General features: G+C 46.9%; 1 protein-coding gene across 1 annotated transcript in view; it reads left to right on the top strand.

Moving 5' to 3' along the window:
• Window positions 1-18,288, top strand: part of LOC144175771 (uncharacterized) — a 77,503-nt gene that overhangs the window by 50,379 nt on the left and 8,836 nt on the right. The window contains exons 7-10 of the mRNA XM_077704785.1: window positions 4,106-4,182; window positions 5,327-5,392; window positions 11,339-11,491; window positions 15,102-15,155. Coding sequence (XP_077560911.1) covers window positions 4,106-4,182; window positions 5,327-5,392; window positions 11,339-11,491; window positions 15,102-15,155 — 350 coding nt within the window. The remainder of the gene's footprint in view (window positions 1-4,105; window positions 4,183-5,326; window positions 5,393-11,338; window positions 11,492-15,101; window positions 15,156-18,288) is intronic.

Below are 18,288 nucleotides of genomic sequence, written 5' to 3'. Positions count from 1 at the left end.
CGCATTTGCACTTTTGGATGTGGAAAGAGCATTTAATGAAGCACCCCCGTGCAGCCCGATTTCCCAAATTGGAATTCTACCTGTGTGGGACCCGTTCGTCGTCTTCCTTAGGCCAATTGCAGTGAAAGTTTCGACAACGCAAAAATAATATCATCTCATTATTAGTACAAAATGCTAAATACCTGGTTTCAAACATCAACGTGCCAAATGGAAACGGCTGTGAAGAGTGGTGTTTTAGGAAGCGAAACTGCACAAAAAGGGGGCCATTACCGGCGGCTGGAGGTGACGTAGCTGTTGGAACAGAAACCGACGCGCCAGTACCGCCGGTCACCCAGCAGCCTCCAAATACACGTGGTAGCGCAGCGTTTGGCACCATTATTCTCGCAAAATAACTTCTACTAACCTTTGCTCAGCCAAATGTAGTTAGCGGCCTTTCCTACACCGTGTTCCTATCAATCGAGGTGAACTAAATCGTCCGGCAGTCAATTTTGCATCAGAATAACTTCACCAGCATCAATCGTGGACATTCCAAGCAACAAAATGGGTCCAGATTTTCAAAGCTACTTGCTCGTACGATGTCGAAAACCAGCCTTGGAAAGCCGGCGCCTCGGTTATCGTATCGCTCTTTTTGTAGAGAACAAACCGCATACGGCCGAAGATCAATCGCTAACCATTTCTAAAGCGAATCTTTTACCTTTACCTACCCCCCCCCCCCACCAGATGGTTCTTTCGCAATCGTTCGTGTCAACAGAAAATTCCCATGAACTAATTAAATGAGTTACAGGCACCGCCATGAATCGAACGTGAAACGAATCAAGAAACGGAGCAAGAGGCGATTGTCTTGCCGATTGAGCTACGAGCCCATGCGGAGACGGGGATGGCCGACGGTGCACTCACCGAGCACATCTGCGGGTTTCCCCAAGCGTCACGAGAGCTCCCGCGCCACTGTGCGTTCCGCCCACGTGGCTGCTAGCGGCCGTGTGCGCGCATTAAGCATGCCCTAGGACTTAGTGAAAATTACAGGGAGCTCACACCAAAGCATGACATCTCATTTCTCCTCCGTCTCTGCCGCCGATCTCATCACCTTCGTCTGCGGCGGCAGAGACGGACGAGAAGTGAGGTCGTCTAACACCGGGTTTAAGCTTCTTTGAATGTTATTATAAGAAGTTTCCACTCATGTGCTTTAGTAATACAACTGAACCAACCACTATTCCTTAATCAAGCATTGATTCCACTTTAGCAAAGAATACCTCTTTGATGTAATAAAAGGTATGTTGAAGTGCATTCACTTGCCTCCAATTTCACTCTTTGTATAGCCACGTGTGCGTATTCAAGGAACGTCGCATGGGTAGTCGTTGTGGATGTCGTTTGAGGCTTCGCTTTCCAACCACTTTCACGGGGGTGGATTGGCGCGCATGGTTTGCCAGTATGCGGGTTACGGCGCCGTCAATTCCTGTTTATCCTTTTCTGCCACCTACTCAGCCCTGCACTGGCTGCACACTCCATTTTATATAGCGTGCAAGCAGGAACGGGTGCTTCTACTGAACGTCTCCTAGCAACCAGCGAGGCAGTGGTGCGAACGCAGCCGCGTTGGCACCACTGATGGATGGCGAATAATTGCGCCGCCCTATCTAAATAAGCTCCAGTGCTCGCACAAGGTGCCTTTCGTACTAAACGTGCTGTACAGACATCCGACGTTGTTTAGAGCCAACCAGGGTACAATGCGAATTGTAGCGTCATGTCGACACGTGCTTTGACCATGGTACCCTGGAATTGGCAAAAAACGCAGGTTCATCTCACGAGGGTTACTTGTGCTATTGCGGGGTTATGCGGGGATGCCTATTCTTGATTTCTCCCATCGTGCTCTCCTCCAGGCCGCTAGCCCAGCTGCCGACCGGGTGTTCAGGCCGGTTGAGTGTCTTTACTTGTGCGCGGCTGGGCCAGTGCTTGGAGCACGCCTTTCTGATCGCAATGGCTCGGGAAGAAAAACTGACAATGAGAATTTGGGGTTTCCTCGTGGCGGGGCAAGAAGTGCAGCAGAACGTGGGAGCCGGACTCAAGTGACGTGCAAGGTGAGGACGCGCGCCGCGAAGGAGGCACTGCTGCAAGGAAATCTAGGTATCAGTTTTCGGTTCAACTGCGCATCCTGAAGGAGGACGAAGCGAAGTAGACGGCCCGAGCACTGCGTCGTCTTTGACGCCTTTATGTCAGCGCGTGTGTCGTCGGCTTCGCCCGACTTGCGGTGCTCTACAAGCAGGTTGCGATGATTCGAAACAGGAGCCAACGCAAACGTCAGCCGTCAACAACTTGTGGGCGATGAATTCGGACTCACGTTCACTGTATGTCATTGTTCGCGCTACGCGGGTCACTTGCGTAAGTTCGCGGTAGTACAAGACACGTAGAAGAGCGAGCGTCTGCAAAACGCGTTCCGGGTCAGCGAAGTTGAAAGCGCTCAAGTGTGAGACTTTCTTCCGGGGCAAAGCTCTTTTCAAGACACTTTATTTATTTATTTATTTATTTATTTATTTATTTATTTATTTATTTATTTATTTATTTATTTATTCATTTATTCATTTATTTATTTATTTATTTATTTATTTATTTATTCATTCATTCATTCATTCATTCATTCATTCATTCATTCATTCATTCATTCATTCATTCATAATACCCCTAAAGGCCCTCGTGAGAGCATATTGCATAGGGGGGTTACATGAGCAAAGGTACAAACAATGAACGTCAAAAACGTTGTGAACCCCGAGAAGCCGGCGCACCTGCCGAAGCTGTTGTGCTGTCGAACAGAGACTTCTGTGCATAAACCTTCGTTGTCTCACGCAAGGCGCTGCGCAAATTAGTGTATGGGAGCGTCATTACCGAGCCCGCGTACGCACAAACACGGTGCTGACTGCAGCGCCATTCTTGTTTTGGTTCAGAAGCAATAAAGCTCCTCAAACGTGCAATTAGTTATGTCACTTCATTTTGACCTGCCTTTGGTTTGGTACACGCAAAACTTTCGCTGGCCATTCACTTGTGTAGGGCAGGATTGGTCCTCGATATGTTTTTTTTTGCCTGCGTTTAAAAGCAAGCCTTTTTACCTCTACCAGTCAACGGTTGTTTCGCGGCGTGCGGGACAATATGCTCCCAACGCGGTGGAGGAGGCGGCGGGGGGGGGGGGGGGGTCACTCACGGAGCACCCTGTAGATGGAGCGACGAATTTACCCAGCGTTCCCCACGCGGGGATGCCTGCTAGTCGGTGGGCGCGTCGGCGGTACGGCTTTGTCGTTTGCTTTAGTGACTGTTATTTTGGACCCGTTATGGTGCAGCTTCGCGTCCATTACGCGCTTTCTTCGCGTGGCTTGATTAACTTTTGCGACAGCACTAGCGGGGTAACCCCGACCCGACGGAACCAAGTGAGCATACGGCAAAGATACGCCAAGGATTCGTTTGCAGGGCTGGAAAACAAAATGTAGAGACCACATACAGACATCCGGCTGCTAGAGAAACGCTACTTTTTGCGCACTGCTTGCCACGAATGGTGCTCCGTTTTCTAAATTGGTGAATACCAATTCGGTTGTGTTTTAAAACGTATTGCAAAAGGCGAAAGGAGCAACTGAAAGCAGCAACTGGATCTGATAAATAAGGATTATAAACGCTCCCTCAGCTTTCTCGCAATTCTAAATCTTACTAGAGTAACTAGTTTATATAAGTATAAATGGAAATCACTGAGCTCACGGGCCGAATTGTTCCGGTGTCTACGCTTGTGTCGCGTGGTGGCGTAGGCCCGAGCTAGCACATCAGGATGGGGAAGTTCCGGCTGTCTCACCCTTCGCAAGACCCTGCTCTAAGTTTTCTTTGTGACGACGCATGGCCGGGCTACGGCGGCGGCGTCCACCGCTCTAGCCCGGCCGTGGCCGACGCTGCGGCTTTGTTAACGGCGCCCCCGCGAATCAGACGTAACGGCTGGCAGAATCTCCGGATTCACTCTTTGTAGAGCCGCGTGTGTGAATTCAAGTGACGTCGCATGGGCAATTGTTGTGGGCGTCGTTTAAAACTTTGCTTTCCAACCATCTTCACAGCGTGGATTGGAGCCATTTTTTTTTTGCAGGTGCGAATGCCCAATTGAAAAGGATATCCGGCCTTTGGACATGACGGTCTGGTGGAGGAACAGGGCTCAGAAGAAAGGTGGGTGCTCTGCACGCAGCCACGACCAATCACTTTCTTCTGACGCTAGGTGCAAGTGGCCTATGCACGATGTACAGCCTCCCAAATTTTGAATATTATAGCGGGAGCGACGACCGACCGGCATGCCAGCGTGTTATCACTGTGTTCAGCAACGAAATAGGCGAGAGTACGCGCATGCGCATAGGGCCATCTTTTGTATGAGTGTCGTCTGCTACGCTGTTTCCTTGAGAGTGGCACACCCTCTGCCATTGCATCTGAATGACTTTGTGCCCCACGCTGCTGAGCTACCTTTGGCGGTAGCGAAACGGCCTTGCAAGATAAGAAAAAAAGGGGGTGTGTTGCCCTGCAAAGAACAGCGGAGCAGACGGCGCTCCCACAACGGATAGTTGGGACATGCGCGTGGGCGTACACTCGCCTACTTTGCGGGTGAACACCGTGATAAGGTGCTGAAATGCCTATGGGTCGTCGCTCCCGCTATATTATTAAAAATTTGGGAGGCTGTACATAGGCGAGGAAGAACCCACCAGGAAGAAAAGGAAAAACATGGCAACAGATAACATGCGAGATCAATAAGGGCGCTAGGTTGGGCAGGTTGGTTATATTATGGAGAAAACATTTGATTACAGCTGAAAGACGGGGAACAAGACAAGAAGGCGCGGGACAAATGGAAAACTTCAAGGTAATGTGTTTGTACTAGACACGCATTTATTTATACCAAAGCAGCGCCTGCGCCGAGACAGACACATTCATTCCTCTCGTGTGCGCGTTACTCTGCCATTTAAGGAATGCATTTATTTTCTGCGCAATGGCACGACAATCGTACTTACAAAACCTTTTTCCAGGTTCGCCATTACGGTAAGCTTTAGAAATTTTTCTATACATGGTTCTTGCTCACGGGTCACTGTCACGTGAATAGCCAATGCGTATTAACGTCCTCACCATAAATATTCAAAATGAAAACCCCAAACGGTAGGCAAAACACGACGGCGGCCGGGCCCTTGGTACACACAGCCCATGCCCTCTCTGATTTTCTGCCGCGTCTTCGGGAACATAAGTTCGAGCGCATCTCTTTATCTGTGCACACTGGGCCTTGTAGGAGACTTTTTCCACGCTCACGATAATCTTGCTCTGTGGTGCCACGCAGCCGCCACCACAAGGGCGAGGCCGGTGCCTTCTTCAGCAGCCGCCGTGGAACAAGGAGTACCGCAAGGTAAGCCCTCCACAAACGCAGAAAGCAGCGTCAGGGAATACCTGACCCACTGAAGAGTTTCGCAGTCGACATAGTCTTACTTTTTCGATGCAGTCATGACGTACACAAAAATGTTTCGCAAACTGCGCTTAGAAGGCTTCGCTCCAGAGTTAAAAACACGCCGAAAGGAATCGAAAGTGACGTTACATAAGCGCAAACTGAAACACGTCTTCAAGGTACAGGTTGCTGTAATCCTAAACGAGTATACTAATCGCGGGAAAATTGTAGTGCTGATTCAAGTCACGAGAATAGAATTAAACGCACAATTACTATGGGCGCCCTCTCTTCGTGTTTGTTGTGCGAGCAAGCGGGAGGCTCAGACCATATACCGAAGCAGTGAGAGTAGGCGAGACTTTCTTAAGAGACCCGAGGCAATATTGGCTGCTGAGAGCAACGCCCTGTGCACCATGCAGCACACTTAGGGAATCACTTGGGCTGAAGGCTTACACAGCAGCGTAGCGGGCTGCAAATATGGCGCCAGCTGAGTCACAACTTCGCGAAACACGCACTCGGTTATGCTAGAAGATAATTCGGGTGGCATCACTTTCTAACAGCCGCTCTAACAACAGAACCGAAAGCTGGGTTCAGAACCATGGAAGGCTGTTGGAGCTTGGAAACCGCTTTTTCCACCGCCACAAGATTGGTACACATTACGGCTGGATCAGCGAGTGATCAAGAATGTTCGGCCGCATCTCCAGTGTAACCATGTGCGCTTTATTGGACAATCGCAACAGCACCCACACGCGCGCAGCCACGTTTATCCAAGATTTCAACAACTCGCATTTCTTGAGCCCTGCCAGGGCAATTCGAATAGTCAGCTGGGTGTCCCACTCCGCATAAACAAATTCGTTATATTGAGCAGAGCATATGTCGACAGAATGATTTCCACCGCCTGCACGACCCCGAGGGGACGATTTGCACGCGTTGGAGGTATGTCCAAAACACCCACAGCTGTTGCACTGAAGGAGCCGGGGAGAGAGAGGCTCCAAACGGTAAATAAGCGGACATACTTTATTCTATCTAACATGAACATGCGATTCAAACAAGTGTAGCGATAACGTGCTCTGTTTGTACCCTGTTTTTTTTTCCTACAGCATGCCCCCAACGATAAACTAAGGTCACTCCTGTAACCGAAAACTGCTCAAGTACCTCCTGAGGTGCAATCTCTACATCAACATTTCGAATGATGCCCTTCACGCAAGCAAGGTGCGGGGGGATAAATGCACTCACCTTATGAGAGGCCGAAATTGCGCATTTCACGAGGTCAACGACACAAGACTCCTACACGACACTTTGCCAGAAGGTCGAACCTCAGCGATCTGCTTGTAGCTGTTAGTAGTGGCTCGCCTTTATAGCACGCGGATTCTCCCGCCGGATGAATGAATCCGCCACTCAGCCACGGGGATGCTGCCCACCCCACCGCGCCTTCCAGTGGTACGTCTTGTGGACGAATAGAGGCCACACAGGGTGAACTACTCCGGCCTGGAGACAACCAGGGTCAGTTACCAGAAGCCTAGAAGAAAAGAAAAAACCACAGGAACGGCGAGAAACAACCGATAATATGCCGGAAGAAGATGCTTTGAATTCATCGACTTTATTAAGCTGTATGCTGTCTAGAAGCTAAAAAAACACAGCCACATTTTTCCGGGAGCAAGTGTTCTGGTGGCTTCGTTTCCACTAAGCGAACGAATTTCGGCGACCGGCTGGCGGCCGGCGGGCTGACTGTAGGAGGGTCGGCGAGCGGCGCGGACAAGCCAAGCCTGCAGAACAAGTGTCTCACAAAACGTCATAGGAAATCGGCAACCAGGATGCAGAGAAGAGCACAGCACCTTTGAATGGATTGTTCTACTAAATTAATCCACGTAAACTCACCCAGAGTGGCCTAGGGACTCCATGCGTCAGTTTTCACAACTGATACCACAATGTTTACAAATCACTTCATTTTCCCTTAAAGCGCCCACTCTGCAAAAAAAGCGCGTTTTTGTTGTTGCGGTTGTCCGGTCAAAGATATGGCCGCAGCGATAGAAGCTTAAAAAATACTCATGTACGATCCGAGGGGATTTCAACCCGCTTCCCAAGAGTAGTAACCCAGCGCTGTACCAACAGTGCTGTACTTTTTTCTTCACTGCAGAGAAAGCTTGCAATTATTTCAAACCACAAAAGTTATCAGTCATCCAGGAAGATGCACATCAGCGCAGCTAAACCATGGCGCCCGTCAAAAATCCGGCACGCAGACACACGCGTCCAGCAGATGCAGCCACACCGGTGGGTCACTTTTCGGCGCATAAATTCTCCGTATCAACGCAGCTTTCTCCCGAAAAATGGACTTCGTTGGGCGTGGAGGTTCTACATGCCGGTCATTCATGCGGCACTTTCCCAAGCTATACAATCCTAACACAACAACTATATTTTTGGACAATCTGTTAGTATCTTTAAAATACAACAACCGAATTTCATAACGGGTAATGTCGAGGTCCGTTTTACAGTTCGTTGCAAAACATCACAGAAAGACACCACATTCGGCACAAAACAAAGCAACGATCAATGGTTTCAGGTTGATTACATAAGCGGCCATTGTCGGACCAAGGATTAGAGATTACTTTTTTGCGTAATCATGTTTTCACTGGGAGTCTTTATGTATGCAGCCTAACGAAAGACGTTTTGCTTTTGGCGGGAGACGCGTACGCATGACACGCATTAAAACACTTCCATTGTAATGACCTAGGTATGGCTGGCGATAAACCTACACCGGGCACAGACACTCTAACAAAGCGTTCGTCAGTGCCTTCCTATAAAGGGTAAATAGGTATGGCAGGGAAACCCTCCCAGTAAAAAAGTGAAAAGTGGTCACCACCTCCTTTAAAAAGCCCCATGGCGGCTTCGTATGTACTACCTACACCCGTGGTGACAAGAGAAAAAGTGAAAGAAAACGTATTCGCTGTTGTATAACGTTTATTAGAAGTGGATCATGCGTACTTTTATAAAATAAAAATAGGACACACGTTGGTATACAGAAATGCGTGAGCCCAGCACACCCAGACACTAATGGAAGAAACACATCATGCCTTCATAGGTTCCCATTGAGAATTCCACACAACAGTCGCACAAACTCAATGTAGAGCTAGGACTTCAGAACGCGCACCTATACCTGGACCACATAATCAGTCTTTGTGACAGAAAAGACATTACAGACATGTGCACGCGCAAACACAGAAAGTTCTCGCCCCATCCATCCCTGCGAGGCTCGCTTGACTCTTTGAGTGCGAATGACCAATGCGGCCTAATGTTTTGTATCTGGTGCAAAGGCACAACTAAGTATTGAAGTGCGTCACAATATTGAAGTGCGTCACTTAAGTAATGCCAGTAAATATATAGGACTTCGTTTCCTATTCAGTGAGCCAACATGTTATTTTCTTTTTCATATTCACAGCCGCTCAAGACGCCTCAGAAAACTGCCTGGTGAATTTATGGGATTTGTGAGCGCTTTTTTTACCAAAACATATATACGGAACGCCATTCGCGTAAGAAAGGACCTTACCTTCGCAGGATAACGAGAAAAAACCGTGTACCCTTTGACTCTGCTCAATATTAAGGCACAGAGGTTTCAAGGTACAAAGCAAACAGCAAGCGTGAAAGGGGGCAGCCCTGTCTAACAGACAACTTGATCACAACTGGCTAAGACGAGTTGACTGGCTAAGACGAGTCGCCGTTGATGACGAGTTGTGTGGTTCACTGTTTGCAACAACGCAGAATGCCTATGAAAATATATCACATAAATTTACCTCTGCCAACAGTGCCGGTATAAAATCGTGAGAGGCTCGATCAAATGCTTTTAAAAGGTCCATTTGAATACGGCCCGCCTGCTGTGCCGAATCAGCCATACACTCAAATATAGAACGAGCAATTTGCATATTTGTTTCAATACTCCTACCTCAAAATACCGCACGTTTGGTGAGGTCCTACTAAACTAATTGAAGCTAGCTAGATATATGTTCTGCAAAAAGTTTATAATCTACATTGCAGAGAGATATTGCTCGATGTCACTTTTCAGATTCCAAGCTTTGTTGATCTTACGTTTCCTAACTATGACTGCGCGCCCTAAATAAAAGGGTGGCGGCAAAACGTTATGGTCGTATGCTGCTGCGAACATGTCTGACAGAACGGGAGCAAGGATATCAAACTGACAGAACAGTCTACTCAGACCATCGAACCCTTGGTTCTTTAGTTAGTGTTAAGCTCAGAGATAGCAGCCTTAACTTCTTTAAGGGTAATAGGTTCCGAAACCAGAGTGCACTCTTCGTCTGCTAGCTTAAGACTTAAGTCAATGCAGGGGAATTCACACCGCAAAGAGTGTGTTGCAGTGGTCGTTGATAACAACACTCCTCAATTCAGCTGCTTCAGTGTACCTTGCACTTTTATCTCGATATCTTATTACTTCCTTTGCAAGTGCTGATGGTTGCTTACCGCTAAGCGAGCGGCGAGTGGCATGGCTGTCAGAGAACCTGTCAGTTCTCGACCGAATCACCGTGTCATGATATTTTTCACTAACGTAATGCTGTAGTTGTCCTTCAACCATACAATTTTTTTGTACACCTGATCCTGGGCTGACCGCTTCCAGTTAATCTAAATTCCCGTACATGAAAACGTTGAAAAAACCTGAGGAGCCACGGCGGCCGCTTTTCTGATGGAGGCGAAAAGCAAAAACGCCCGTGTGTACCAGATTTCAGCGAACGTTAAGATCCCCAGGTGGTCAAAATTAATCCGGAGCCGTCCACTGCGGTGCGCCTCATCGCCTGCGTTGCGTCGGCGCGTTAAACCCTACAATCAAAATCGTGAGGGGAGTGGACTCTTCTATTGCAGAATTCGTAACGTCCTGTTTCAGAAAGGAAGACTGTTTTTCAGCAATACCATTCACGCTATCTGATATAATTTTAGAAAATATTTTACATTTACTTTACTCTTTACAAAATATTTTACAACAAACAGATATTAAGCTTCCACAGATCCTATTGAGGGGCAGACTACGCGGTCTTGATAGTCCTCAAATAACATGGAAAGGTAAGTCAAAAGATCGGGCGGACATTATAGTTAGAAATGCTAGGAATCTCTTTTGCGGCAATGTATATGCCATGAAGGCCCCCGTTCGAAGTGCTCTGAAAGGGAGTAAAGTGCATCGGACTCCCGTTTCCCTTACCTCCGCAAGACCATATCCATGTACTAAATAAGATAGGGTGGCTGCGCTTTGGTCATAGTGTTCTCATGGCGTAAATCGATCCTGTTCCTTACAGAAACAATTTAAATTCCCCACAAGGAGGATTTTTCGTTGTGTCCGAAGGAAATTTCCTAGCGACATAAAAAGTGAGTTGCACTCCCGACAATTCACTGGGACCTAAAGGCACATGATACGCCATTCAACTGCCAACATAACAAGGTCGCAGCAAAAACAATGGCCTGAATTCTCTATATTGCAGGATAGACAAGAAAACACAGCTTTCTTGCTTATAAGCAGAAAACAGCCACCACACAGAGCTACAGCCTGACGTAGACATATATGGTAGTGTTTTAAAGAAGCTCTAATGAAGCCGTCGTGCCTTCATCGTTTCAAAGCTTTGCCTCTTGGGGGGCCGCATTGTTCACGCGCATCCTTTTCAGGGGGCGTAAAAGTTGGTGTTTCCCTCTCTTGTTCCCTAGGCGTCGTGCAATTCTCTGACACTAACCATTCGGTAAGGGCATTTTACGAGACCTTTTAGCCTACAGATAAACCACCCTTGCGAGTGGTCTTGCCTGGCTTCGTGAAGCCAGCCAGCGGCACAAGACCACTAGCTGCACCTGCCATATCTGGAAAATCTAGAGCAGTGGGCGCTTGCTGTTTGCGAGTGCTGCATAACTTTTCCTCGCCATCGGCAGGAGCTGGCCCGTCCACCGGTCCACTATTGCCACCCGGAACATCCTCGGGTCGACCCACAGCATCCGCCCAAGGTGATGACTCCACCACCGCGGGACAGGTATCGGAGCTGCAGTCCCCAAGCGAGACGTCGCTGCGATCAGTATCGCTGGCAGGTAAGGGCACTGCAGCATGATCCCCTTCTGAAGCGTCATGCGAACCCGTTGAACGCGTGCCCGTTTGCTCTTCCCGGTCCTGGTCGCTTGACGCTGTCGTTCGCGGGCCATTCTGGGAATAATCTTTCCGCTCGCGGTCAGAAGATGTAAGAAGATGGAGCCCCACCCTGGGCAGGGTGGGCAATGGTTCCAGCGCTTCTGTTAATCTAATGGTTTTCCATGTGGCGCAGCAACCAAAGTCCTTTCCTCTTAATATTATTGGTGTCCGGGTGAAACACAATGCACTGCAATGCCTGGTGGACTGCTACAGCTGTACGAATTTCCGCTTGACAGTGCTAGAGACGCAAGTCACCATCCACGCCTGACTCATTTGATATTGCGCGATACACAAAACGTTACGGAGGTTTATCACACTAGCCAGAGCAGCCCTGAAGTCTAGTGCACCGTATAAGCGGCCTTTCAAGCCCGCATACCGGATTACGGTTACAACGTTACCGCTCGGCAGACGTGGAAGAATGATCTCGTACGCATCCATATCACTTCCGGGCGAAGTAGTACCTCAGCCAGTGGCGATACGCAGTTTCCAATGCCTAAAGGATTCGAAGGCGCAGTTTCCAAGGCCTAAAGACACAGCCGCTCGAAAGGCATGTTCTTGTTTGTTTGTTTGTTTGTTTATTTGTATAATTTGGGCATGATACACGTAGATCACACGGTACATTTCAATTTTCATCTTCTGTCGAAGTGAACGGGGCAATAGGCGTTTGGGACGTCTGTCGAAGCCCCGTATCTGAAGATTGCACAACGGCAGCAACGACAGCCTAATTAAGCATATTTAACAACAGAAGTCTGCAAATTATGACATAAAAATGACACACTGAACGTAGGCGAGCTTGTATCAACATAATTACAGGTTGATTTTACACTATAAAGCACAAGAGCACATAGCTTGATAACGCAATTCAGGAAATGTTACAGGCAGTAAAATAATCACAAGAATTTTTAGAAAACTCAAAATAATAAACCAAACAAACAATACACACACAAAAAGGTGTTTATTGAGACCGGCGATAGTACTTATAGTAGGTATATGGCTTATATCCAATTAAAATAGAATACACAATGACATCGTATTCAAAACCAATGTGATGGAAAAAGAACATTAAAAAAAATATGGCATAAGGTGGTCAGGTTCGACAAATATTTTCTTTGCAAAAAAAATTGTTTCATTTCCTTCTTCAGTAAGCCGATATCAGAAGAACTTCGAAAAACTTTGGTAATTCTAGGGTAGTTGTTTAAAACGTGGGGAGTTTAAAAACCTAACATTTGTTTACCATAAGATGTGCTGACCTGTTTTGTTACGTGTGGTTCATGCCTGAGGTCGTAATGACATTTTTCTCTTTTAAATTTATTGAGATACACGACACGATCTGGTTTTCTACCATGCAATATCTTGAAAGCTAAGCGTTGGAGATAAATATTTTCTATTTGAAGAATGTTATTTTTGTAAAAATACGGAAGGGTATGGTCGTCCCACTTAAGATTATCTATGAATCGAACAAACTTTTTTTGTAAGATACAAATACGGTCTAAGTGGCCTTTGGTATTGGTGCCCATGACGAGGATGCAGTAACAAAGACGAGAATACATTAAAGCATAATATAACTGGCACTTAAACCACTTAGGAAGAAAATTTCTAAATCTGTTTAACATTCCAATAGACTTAGACAAGCTTATACGTATATTATTAATGGGTTTTGTCCAGCTTAAATGTTCATTAAAAGTGACACCCAAGAATTTAACAGATGTCACCCTTTCAATCTTCTTGCCAGCTATTAAAAATACAACATTGGGAATCATTGGCTTGTTCCACGATCTAAATATAATATATTTTGTTTTATCCTTATTTAGGGCGATATCATTTGTCAAGAGGAAGAAATGAAGTTCATTTACCCACCTATTAGCTTTCCGGACCACAACCTCGAGATTAGTTCCATGGAAAAACACATTTGTATCGTCAGCGTATAAGACATGTACAAGGAAAATATCATTAATGTAAGCAAGCAATAAAAAGGGCCCTGAAATTGAACCCTGTGGCACACCGTACCTTATGATTTCCGAAGTAGATTTGAAGTTATTGATCGTCACAAATTCATGACGATTTTGCCAATAGCTTTTTATGAGATCGAGCGCAGTTGCATGAATGCCGTACAACTCAAGTTTGTTAAAAAGAATATGATGCTTAACATAGTGAAATGCTTTTTTGAAGTCTAGAAAAATACCTAATGTAATGTATACGAATGGTTTTCAACATTTGTGATTAATTTTTCTTCAATATCTAAGAGTGTATTTTCCACAGATTTTCCTTTCTGGAACCCGTGCTGCTCATTTGCCATCACATTAATAACAGTAAAAAAACTACTACACCTGTTATTAATAACCTATTCTATAATCTTAGAGAACGCTGTAAGTACAGATATCGGGCGATAGTTCCCGAGTACATCCCAAGCTCCCCTTTTATGAACGGCACAAACAGGGGCAATTTTCATCTTTTCAGGAAAAATATCCGAAGATAAGATAGTGCCCACATTGCCACAGTAACAAATAGCTTAGCCGTTGTTGTTCCTTTCTCCATGACTCATGCCCACTTGGAGGATTGGATTCGAATTAGGACCTTTTGGGAGCTTATGGGCATACTTCCTAAAGCCAAAAAAACTGTGCATTGAAAATGTAAAAGTTGTAGTATAGTGCGTACCGGGTAATGCCTGAACGTAATGGCACGTAAGTAGAACCGGTGCACCCAGCCGCGCAGATTCCTCATTCTGCGTGGCGTCTGCGAGTCTGATTGGTGATGTATTGGCAGCGTAAGACGAAGAAACGCACGCCAAGAAAAAGATAAACGAACAGAAGAAAAGAAGCCGGTGGAAGCATTTTGCTTTAATAGGCAAAGAAGCGAAGGCGAATAAAGAGGCGCTAATAGGTTAGCAACGAGGAACTTGTTAATAACTATTGCTATTCTGTCGCCTCAAAGGACGAAAGCAAGCTTAAGTGTACCGAGTACGTTTTTTTGATAAAAACGTCTTTATCGGCTGGAAAGGAGTTGAAGTTGCCAAGGGCTAATTCATTCAAATTAAAGAAATCTGTACTCAGTCGTTACGGCCCCTTTGAGCAAAAAGTGTGTGGCAGCAATGTTAAACGATATTTGTGCGTAAGCGTGTATGTGTGCAATGAGTTGATTATGAACGGGATGAATTTACCATAGAAGCCCTGCTCACATTCTCTGATATTAAACCTAGCCTGATGATGTGTGTTGATTAGTGCCTTGGTTTCGAACTTAACTGTAGCAAGTGTTGCGCCATGAGTGACTAAGATGGATAATTGTCTTGGACTCACAGAAAAGAACCATGAACTCCGCTGCAGCAAGTTTACTGACACCAATTGACAGAAACACAAGCTCGGGAAAAGCGGACAGTCCACTCTTCCTTGTGCGTGATTCTTGGTGCCGGTTTCAAAACATGAACGCGACCGCGCTGCCTCATTCTTTCCGTGGCCAGATGAAAACGTTGCCTTGTCGTGTAAAATCGCATTAAACGAGCTTTTTGACGGTTTGCAGCTTCCGGAACAACGGCGGCGCTGGTTCCTGCGGCCCACCTGGGGACCTCGCAAGGTGAGCTTTATTTTGCAAATCTGCGAAGCAAGGTGTGGGAACCGTCAATGTTTTCGCCACGTTTGACTGCTTTCTGCACGGTGCCGCCTAAGAAGCCTTCGGTCCCGAGGTGACCCGCGAACCCTCGAGAGGTAGCGCCGGTAAGGTGCGCTGCGGAGCTCCGTGTAGGGATTCTGAAGTCGAGTACAGTCAAACCTCCATATATATCAAACACGGGTAAATCGAATTATTGCCTGTATCGAACACTTTCTATATCAGGCGTCTTTAAACCAGTCTTTTAAAGTATAAATGTAAGGATTTGTATTTTGAGCACTCGAATAAAGCAAAATACTGTCCTCATTCTCTTGTTTCACCTTTTCTATAAATTTAGTCGCTGCACAATAAAGGGTCTTAAATACTTCACAAGAAGATGTTGAACTTTTAAATAGCCGAGACAAGGCGCTGCATAAAAGTTGGCCGGCGCTTCGGTCGACTTTTTTTGCTTTCGTTTTAGACCTCGTTGAGGTGTTTGACACCTTTGCCTATTCGGAAGCGCTTTCGCAGATTCGTCGCTGTCGTTTCCACTAAAGAAGCGGTGTCTGCAATAGCGTGCTCGCTTCGCTGGTGAAAGCCAGTTTTTAATTCCGCACGGCAATGTAAAGGGGCGTCACGAGGACTTATTTGAGTATCATTGAGATGGTGAAGGCGACGTCGCGGTTGTTGGTGAATAGGAGTAGGTGCTGGCGATCAGTCAGTCATGATTTGCCTCGTTGGAGATGATCAGTGTGTAATTGGAGGGAGAGTGTGGACCCCATCCCACACTACCCTTGCCAGGCCACTCTTAATTGAAAAAACACGGCATGTAGCAAATTAGTGTCTTCGTAAAGAGAAACATCAGGAGACGGGCAGAGGAGGATGAGAAACGTTTCTTGAAGGTGGTGCTAGAACTCTAGTAATGGCGATTACGACGGGGCGCGCAACGCATTCGTAATGGCGCTCCCGCTTGCTATCGGAGCGGAGCGGATCGTGAAAACGGTCATCTCAAACTCTGTAATGTAACCTTGAAAACCAACGCGCACTACGATGCATCGTACGTGCGACGGAAACGGAGGAGTGGTCCGCAATTCCTTGCGAGGCTGCGCAGTGAAATGCCGGCCAGTTTCTTTGCGCGTGACAGATGCCGTTAGCTTAAGCTAAGCCAAGCGCTAGTGGCGTTATCTGGCCGGCCAAGTGAGCGCCGTTTTCCCTCCTGTTTTTTTTTTGTTGCTCTTGCAACGGTTCTGGAAGAGGACCGCCAGCATTTTTAATCGAGTTGCTTGGGACTCTTATAAGATGTCAAAGTTTTCGAAGGACATTATTACAGATTATGTGGACGCTCCAATTTAATTTTAACCTTATCGTTCACGTTAAGGTGAAGCGTCCTAAACTCAGTAACAGGATTACACTGTAAGCAATATTAGTAGAAGTAAAATAAGACCACGCCTATTGTATTAAAAGACGGCCGCCATGAATATTCCCGAGTCATACCCCTGTCTCACCGGCACTTTCAATCACGATCCGGATTTAGCTCAATCCGGATCGGGTGCTACTACACGGCCTGTTTTCACAGAGCCCAATCCAGGTGGAACTCAATTTTGGATTCTCAACCACAATCGGAAGGCAGCGGGGATACTGTCGTCCCCAGTAATAACACCATACAAGATTACAACTTTGAATAACGGCGTAAACTGTATGAAACAACTGTACTCAACGAGCGTGCAAATATATTGGCTTAGTTACGTATACAGTGGAACCCCGTTAATACGTGTTCACCTTACCGGGAAATGAAAACGTAACATCCGGAAAAGCGTAAAAGTGAGAAAAGTCACGAAAATGGGCCGCCGGTGTCGTTAAATCACCCCCTATCTAGAGCTCCATTGTTGCCAACTTTGTTTCTGCCCGTTCTGCCAAATTCAGTTGTTGTTTTTTGCATTTTTATGTGCACATTTAGTGTTGCCAAGAGCAATTAGTAAAGGCGTCAAGTCAGGTTAGCCGTCGTAAAATAACTTACTACTCGCTCGCCGTCACCCTACTCGTGAGGGCTGACAACGACATCGGGCGTCGTGAAATCCTCGTACCACTCGCTCGCCGTTCCGACCGTCTGTATGGGTGGTGTAGAAAGCGCAGTGTGTAGAAGGGCGGTGTAGGACTGGCGCAAGTGACGGTGTGGGTGGTGTAGAAAGCGCCAAGAGTAGAAAGGAAGGAGCACCAGAAGACGCGCCAAGACCGATCCCAACGCTACCGCCACACCACCGCCTGGTCGCCGGCAGCACGGGCCCGTGCCGCGGTACTCGAAGGCCGGTCTCTTTGCCAACTGACATAACCTAAAAACACCGCAAAGCACCATTAAAACAGTGTCGCGGCGCTAACATCCCGCACTTCCCGCGTTCCGAAGTGAAATTTCTGTTGTAAGCTCAGTCATGATCGTGATAGCACTTTCGACGGCCTCTCCAACTCGCTTGCGGCTTCTTACCGTCAGTTCAGTAACAAAGCCTGGCCAACACTCATAAAAAGCCAAAATTGCGGTGCCCAAGCCGCTTCGGAGTGTCAGGTAGCGACGCATTATACGGGAACGGGCAGACGCTTAGTTGCGACGTTACAGCGCGGTTCGCAATACATTATATCCTATGGGAATTAGGCCGGGACCGATGGCGCACAACGTAACAGTCAGGAAAACGCAACAGTGAGGAACGTAACCGAGGGATTCTACTGTATATATGTTACAAATAAAATTGCGTTTGTACACTCAATACCACGGGTCAACGCAACCTGAAAACAAAAATTGCATCGCCACGGCTGCCGACGGCTGTATCGTGCGCAGCAGGTTTATTTCATCTCGCAGTATTGTCACTATTAGGAAGGATATAAAGAAGAACGGCGGCGGTTGGCAGTCGTCGTCGCAAAAGAAGGACTCACAGACCGCGACACAAAGAGTTGTACCTGATGCTATTGTAAACCAGGATAGAATATTCTAGACACTGTAATAGAATGAACGTCCTTGGCACGGGTGCGGATTCGGCTGGTACCGGCTACGACTGCGCAGAAGTACCAGACGCAGGTAGCAAAATACAGTAATCCCTCGTCAACTGGAAGTCGCAAAATCCGGCGAACATTT

This window comes from Haemaphysalis longicornis, unplaced genomic scaffold (assembly GCF_048455015.1).
Source record: "Haemaphysalis longicornis isolate Haplotype H1 unplaced genomic scaffold, Haemaphysalis longicornis Haplotype H1 scaffold_3, whole genome shotgun sequence".
NCBI lineage: Eukaryota > Metazoa > Arthropoda > Arachnida > Ixodida > Ixodidae > Haemaphysalis > Haemaphysalis longicornis.
Note: the sequence above shows the minus strand (reverse complement) of the source record. Positions and strands in the feature narration are given on the sequence as shown.